This window comes from Chenopodium quinoa, unplaced genomic scaffold, assembly GCF_001683475.1.
Source record: "Chenopodium quinoa cultivar QQ74 unplaced genomic scaffold, ASM168347v1, whole genome shotgun sequence".
Lineage (NCBI taxonomy): Eukaryota > Viridiplantae > Streptophyta > Magnoliopsida > Caryophyllales > Amaranthaceae > Chenopodium > Chenopodium quinoa.
In genome coordinates, this window is record NW_018745177.1 from 2,177,033 (window position 1) to 2,184,408 (window position 7,376).

The 7,376-nt window shown below is 31.0% G+C and overlaps 1 protein-coding gene across 1 annotated transcript; it reads right to left on the reverse strand.

Moving 5' to 3' along the window:
- Positions 1-559: 559 nt before the first annotated feature.
- Positions 560-6,398, reverse strand: LOC110710762 (protein trichome birefringence-like 3). The gene is made up of 6 exons (XM_021889097.1): positions 5,986-6,398; positions 5,545-5,776; positions 4,755-4,926; positions 3,416-3,615; positions 1,585-1,743; positions 560-1,013 (listed from the first exon to the last, which is right to left on the reverse strand). Exons 1-6 carry the CDS (start codon positions 6,164-6,166, stop codon positions 680-682), a joined length of 1,278 nt encoding a protein of 425 aa, XP_021744789.1. The 5' UTR covers positions 6,167-6,398; the 3' UTR covers positions 560-679.
- Positions 6,399-7,376: the final 978 nt, after the last annotated feature.

The following is a 7,376-nucleotide window of genomic DNA, read 5'->3' on the forward strand; positions in this document are numbered from 1 at the left end:
TTAGGTCAAGGGCAATATTGTCAAACCAAGTGAATTTTGTGGGCTTTATGTAGTAATTTGTGGGCGATGTTTAACAAATCCCCCACCTAATTCCTTGATTCCCACCTTCCCCGGCCACCCCTCCCCCACCACTTAATCGGCTCGCCACCCATTTTCTCTCCTTGAAAAGCCCTCCCCTACCCCGCGAAACCCTGGAAACTAGTCCTCTCAATCCCCCAAAACGGTACCCTCGAAATTCAGATTAGACCAAATCAGACCTTATTAAAATCAAATCATATCTCTTTATTTCACGTGAAGAGATCAAGTTCTTATTCTTACCACATAATCACTACTTGAATATGTATTATTTCTTCTCAAATTTGATTTCTTTCAATCTCTTCTAAAGTTTTGATTGCATTTAAAATTGCTATTGATTGATTGCTAGTATCAACTTGTCTTCCAATCCTTTCATCAACACCGATCTTTAATTTCTTATCTTATACTTGTATTTTTTTGAGACACGTAATCTTTATCCATTTAATCGTTGGTACATACTATCCCTAAGACAAAAATGATCATCTTGAAAAATTTATGCAAAGCTGTAAACATAAGGAACATTAAGAAGCAAAGTAATAGAGAATGAGCTAGGAAAAAATTATATTACATGTAACCATTTATAGTTTTAATAGGTTACACCCTTTCACAAGTGAGCTAGGAAAATTTGATTCCAAGTATCAGGAACACCAGGCAAGCACCAATGTATACAATCAGCATGATGCAAAGGGTCAGCCTTTTGTTCATCAGTCAGCAATTTGCCTCCTGTCTCTGTGTACACTTTGGTGTGTGCATCAACTCTATATTCTGATAATTGTGTAACATTAAGGAGGGTTATAGGGACCTTCATCTTCCCTATCACTTCTCCCACCACCTTCATTATCCGTTTATCGGACCCGGATCCCCAATGCCCTCTCTTCTTCACCGGTCTTGTTTCATTGGAGCACTTGATACCATCCTTATTGTTCCACTCAACAGGCCTGTATAAGGGAAAGACAATGAAGTTTAATTAAGGATGTGAAAAACTATATTGTCTAGTCAATTTAAGCCACTACTTTTGTGTAAAGTTAGGTGGTGGTAGCTACTATAGTGGAACCAAAAACAACCTGTACTAGTTACGGGATTGTTTGACATTGTTTTTTGTTTTTAAACGAAAAAAACAAACAAAAAATCAAAAATAGGAAACAAGAAATAAGATTTTCTCACTTTTCAGTTGTTAGTTTTCAAAATTATTATAATATTAATTTTAACAAGTTTGACTAATTTTTAGTTCATTATATGACATATACAATATGTTTTTTAAAAACAAAAAACCAATATACAAACAGCCACATCAATGTCAAACAAACCCGTAATTAAACGTAATTGTTTTTCCTAATGTAGTTTGGAATGGATCATGAAATTTCAAACGAGTAACCAATCTGCCCATACTCACTTTTGACTAAACTTGCAAAATCTCAAGTATCTTTGATAGAGGATCAATGGTTGAGAGCTTTTGCAAGGCTGAGACATAACTACTTAAGTGAGCTTTTGAAAGAAAGAAGGCCATACCTCATGTGAGTAGGAGACATTGTAGTGAAAAACACCCTTGTTTTGTTCGGATCAATGGTTGAATCAACCCAATTGGCCCATGTCTTTAAACCAAGTCTGTAAGCAACTGGAGCATCAAGCTCTTCATACCCTTCTTCTCCATTTGCAAATGAGCCCCATCTGTTAAATTATTCAATCACAAAACCTTTTAAATGGGAGTTTGGTATAATAATTTTTAATGTAACAAACGGAACACATTTTCATTTCTAATTGTTTGGTTTTGGTTAAAAGTAATAAATACTGTTTCCCGAGAGTGAGAAAAATCCCCAATTTGTTACCCTTGACAAACTAGTGGAAAAAAAATATGTTTTCTTTATCACAATCTACTCAAATTATTTCCATTCCACTAGAATACTCAAATTAGGTAAGGTTTATCATAGGATCATTTTACAATAGGCCAGTAGTCGTTTGAATACTGACTAAGGCCCTGTTCTCTTCACCTTAAAAAATAATATTAAGTAAAAATAAGTTCAGTTCAGTAAAAATAAGTTCAGTTCAGTAAAATTCAGTTTTCTTAAAGAATTATGACTTGGCGCATAACTTACAAAAAACGGTCATCAACAGGTAATGGGCCTGTTGAAGAAGGTGGGGGGCAAAGGTTGGATTTTTTTGAGATTACTGAAAGGTCGGATTTTTATTGTCATACCGGTCAAAGGTTGGATTTTTAGATTCCATTTTTCCTTTTAAGAATAATTTCTGTTTCATTTACTAGATTTATATCAACACTCCCTAAGTTTCTTGTTTAAAATTATGAGTAAATGATTAAAAACACATAGTACACTACACTCTACTAGGGGCGGATCTAGGGGGGTTCATTGAACCCACAATTTTTTTGAAAAAAAATATTATGTTTTAATTTTTTTTTTCATAAAGCTTGAAAAACGAATATACACAATTAATGTGCATGAATATGAGTTAAAAAGTAGCGGAGCTCAGTGATTTTGGCTTGGCACAAAACTTGCGCTTTGGGCTTAATGGTCAGTGGTTAATGGGCTTCTCTTTTTTTTAGCCTATTTTGATTTTTTCTTCTGCCTTTTTTTTAGCCTTTTTCCCCTTGCTTCTTTTTCTTACTCTTTTTTTTCATAATTTTTTCCCCGTTTTCTTCAAGGACAAAGGTTTGATTACCATGTAACCTACATTCAAATTTAATATTGCAACATTTGTAATTTTTAATATTTACTCACACTCCTTCTATTGTTTTTTTTAATTTGTGATTCTCATGTTGGGAAAAAATATGTACAGTCAAATGATATCTTGTTAGATTCAATTTGTATTGAAAAATGCTATAATGATATCAACTTTCTTTAATTTTTACAAAAATGTAATATAAGATATTTAAGTTATAGAATTTGAATTGAAAAGTATAAAATCCTCAACGTAGCAATTTAAAAAGACCAGGAGGCTAGCTATATCTTATTTTGTAACAATACCAAACCCCCACTTCTGAATTCCTGGATCCGCCACTGCACTCTACCCAATACCTTTTCTGTTTTTATTTTTTAAATTTGTAACGTTCTAACACATACACATTTTTTATACAAGTATACTCAACTTTGACTATTTTTTATGATTAACAAATGTCAAAACAGCTATGTGGGGTTTTCTTTAACTTGCCTAAATGTATAATTTCAAAATACCTTGAATATATTCATGGGTTGATGTACTCTTGATAGATGTAATCGTCAAAACATTATAACAAAAAATTCAGAAAACTTAACTCATTTAAAATTAATAATGTGACAACTAAATTTGAAGATGATATAGATATGATTTTGAAATAATGACAACTTACAGTGAATTAATCTTCAAGCCACTCATCCACCAAACATAGGTGTTAAAGAGAAGGAAATCAACACCTAACCAATTTTTGGCATGCTTTGCAATTGAATCCACCTTCAATATCCTCTTCCTAGGATCTCCTACTATGCGGATATCTGAATTTGATTCCACCAGAAATGGGGCCCAGTAAAATTCAATTGTAGCATTGTATTCCTGTTAACACATTTAACATTAATTCAATATAATCCAAGATTATTTTAATTTACTAAATTAGTAGGATTGATTACTTTCAGTAACTGATGTGTTTAGCACGAATTGTGACTAGTTGATAAACTTATAAACGTGATCAACGGATCATTATTAAGACTATTTATTAAAAACTACGAAGTATAATATATCCCCCTTCATCTTGTTGTATCTAAATAACATCTACTCTCTCTCTCTAAAAAAAAAAAAAAAAAAAAAAAAGAACTACTCGTATTACTTTTTGTGTAGAGATGAAAGAGTAAAAAGGAACTCATAGAGCCAAAAATATCGTATTAAATAGCTAAATAATAATAATATACTCCATACTAAAAAAATTATAATATCTTATTAGATATTAAAATATATATATATTTTTTTCAGTTTATCGCATATAGTGCTATATTCAATAAGTTGAAGAGAACATAGTTTAAATAAGGTAATTAATTAAGACCTTGTTCTCTTCACCTTACTTTTGTTGAATTAAAATTATATTTATTACGGAGTACATTAAAATTAATTAAACTAAACTGAAATCATTTATACCGATTCTCTATTATATACTTCCTCCGTTTTCTTTTACTTGCAACACACCTTTTAGGCACGCAGTTTTAGGAGATGATTAGTGAGGATAAACACGATTTTATAAATATAATTTTTACACGAAGATTAGAATAGGGTTAAGTATCATCTGTAAAAATTATAATGAATAATTTATCCGTTTACATTACATAAACTCGACCTCAAAACACGTGCCACAAGGCTGTGTTGCAAGTAAAAAGAAACGGAGGAAGTATATATATATATATATATATATATATATATATTTTAGATGAAGTAAGTGAGGCCTAAAAGGTTAGAGCTTTATTTCCTCATATACTTGTATAAAGTAAAGCTCAAGCATAAGTATCGGAAAATAGTTAAAATGAAGCATTCACATAGTGCACTAAAGAAATCTAGCTAACTAGCTATAATGTAACATCATATAGTCTGATTGATCTTGTTTTAAATTTTTTCTAGAACTAATTATGTATTTTGTTTAATTAATAAACATTATACTTGAATTTATGCATTAAGAAAATGATATAGTAACTATTAAAGTAACTTGCCTTGGCTCTAAAGACTGAATGAACACGTCCACGTTTCATTGACTTTTGATCTTTTGGTATGATTGACTCCACTAGGCAAACAAAAGATTGCCATTGTCCTCTTTGTAATGAATCACCAACAAACAACATTCTCTTCCCTTTTAACTTTCTCAATGCTCTATTTGGATCAAATCTGAAGAGTAAAATCAATTTGCAACTAGTTTAAGCTTTACACTTCTACGAATCTACGTTAGTTCATAGAAGTTTAGTGAGCCACTCCACCGCCCATTTCAATTACTACGTAGTTAAAAGGATGTAATGAAATACAATGATAAATACATCTATATTTATTTTGATCTTTTTTCAATACATATCAGTGGATTGACCCAATCGTTTTTTTTTTTTTTGAAAGTATTGACCCAACCATTTAAGTTTCAATAAACTATAATTAAAAGTTTATAATCATTAACCATAAATAATACTCCCTTAGCTTGGATTCTTTGTTTTTCTTTGCATTTGAAATATAGTGAAAAAAAGGAGTGGAGGAAGTACACCATAATAATACAATAAAAAAGAAACGAACCTTGCATGAAATTCTACACTACATTTATAGATGAAATTAAAATAGATGCATAGTTTGGTCCTCTATATTAGTTTGCCCAATGATGTTTTTATTATTGGCTATTACTTTATATTTCGTTAAGTTGAAAACTTTTACATTTCAAATATGTTCCTTAACTTAGAATTGAAACTAAATCCACTAGAATCAAATTTAAATGACGAGTAATTTTGTTAAGTTGTACGTACGTACCTAGGCAAAGAACATTCATCAGGTTGCCATTGCCAGTAACGATAATCAGAATCAGGTCGTCCATTCTTCACACATGAAACTTGTCTGTCTAGATATGGGCAACTTCTATCCGAGTAAAGAGGTTTTATCGATCGATTATACACCCATCTTCCTTCAGTTATATCACATATATCCGCGTCATACTCCAATTTATCTTCCTCTTCCATATCATCTATTTTCGCCCTTCCACCATCTACCCAACAATTAAAAACACAAACATATAAATAAACAATGCGTTTAAATGCCCTTCAAACGTAAGTAAATAGATTCTAAACATATAAAAAAGCGTTTAAATGCCCTACAAGGGGTGCACATTCGTGTTTGTGCACACACTTAATTTAATTTACAAGGTTATGTCATACATACTAGTGCATGAAATAATTTGCGACTAATATTTCTTACCTGTTGCATCACGGGCGGCTCTCCTAGCCGCGCAAGTGTTGAACCTCATGAAGGAAGTTGAAGAAAGGAAGCTGATTCTTTCATTGTACAATAAAACCAAGAATGCAAGAGCACAAACAACTCCTGCAAGCATAGGAAGATGTAGTTTCCCTCTATATGATTTCATCATTGTGATCATCATGCTAATTACTCCTAGTAATACTAACTTAGAATAATAGTATCAATTCTAAATAACGATTTGAAGGGAAAGATCGATTGATAAGAGAAAAAAGAAGAAGCATTGTGAAGAATTTAAGGGGTTAATTTTGATTTACTTTAAATTTAAATTGGTAGCTGTTGAAGTTAAAAAAGAATTAAACTAAATGATGGAAGACAATTGTTTGTTGCATTATTTTATAGGTTGTTTGAGTAAATGTAAAGCTAAAGGAACTGATAGTTGAGGGAGCTAATTGACCCCTTTTCTTATAAAAAAAAAGCCTTTAATTTGATAATTAAAAGTTGGGTATCTCACATTTTTTCCATGTAGAAGAAGAATGTATAAGATATTCTTTATTTTTGTTGGACATGTAAGATAAAACCTACCAAAATTCCTACTATTGTCGTGTTTATATATGTACGTAATTAATATTTGAAAATAATGTTTGAATTACTTATTAATGAATTTGGTGGAAATCCCAGCTTCATTGTCACGTCCATATATAATTTGGAAAGAATCTTGGGGTACATGCTAATGAATTTGGTGGAACTGTGAAAGTTTTAGCTTCTTATTATAAGCAATAAACATATATATTATTATATACGAATTACGGAGTACAATACAATATTATTAAATACAGACGACTGGATTTATATTTGAAAAATACCCTACAATCTGTGCACAAGCTATAGATTTTAATTTCATAACCATTCGATTAATGTTATTTGAATGCCATTAATTAATATGTGTGGCAATGAAACATTACCATTTTCTTTAAATTTTTTTTTTTTAAGAATGAAGTTATTTTTTTTTACACAATTATGCCGAAAGGTTGGGGATTTATCACTTATTAGAATCAAAATCACGCACCTCGAGAATATGAGGCGACCTCTAGGCTGGCCGCCACTGCACCAAGAGTTCTCTCTCTTAGAATGAAGTTAATAATATGATGTATTCATATCCTTTTTACCATTTATATTTTATTGTTATGCCTTTTATCATATTGTTATTAATTTATCATATTATTGTATACTTAAACTATTGACCATAAACTCATAAGGTATCCAAAAACAAAGCTAAGGTGTTCAAAGTAGATAATATGTTCAAAGTAGATAATAGTATGCTTAGTCAACTTCTTACATTATTTTAAGTAAGATACATGGAGGAGATCAGGTACATATTCTTACAAGACTGT

Excerpts from the sequence above, each read along its gene's own strand:
- LOC110710762 (XM_021889097.1), bottom strand. The coding sequence starts at position 6,166 with ATGATGATCACAATGATGAAATCATATAGAGGGAAACTACATCTTCCT. Across the intron at positions 5,777-5,985 it reads AGCCGCCCGTGATGCAACAG|ATGGTGGAAGGGCGAAAATA; the intron begins GTAAGAAATATT and ends ATTGTTGGGTAG. Across the intron at positions 4,927-5,544 it reads GATGAATGTTCTTTGCCTAG|ATTTGATCCAAATAGAGCAT; the intron begins GTACGTACGTAC and ends TTTACTCTTCAG.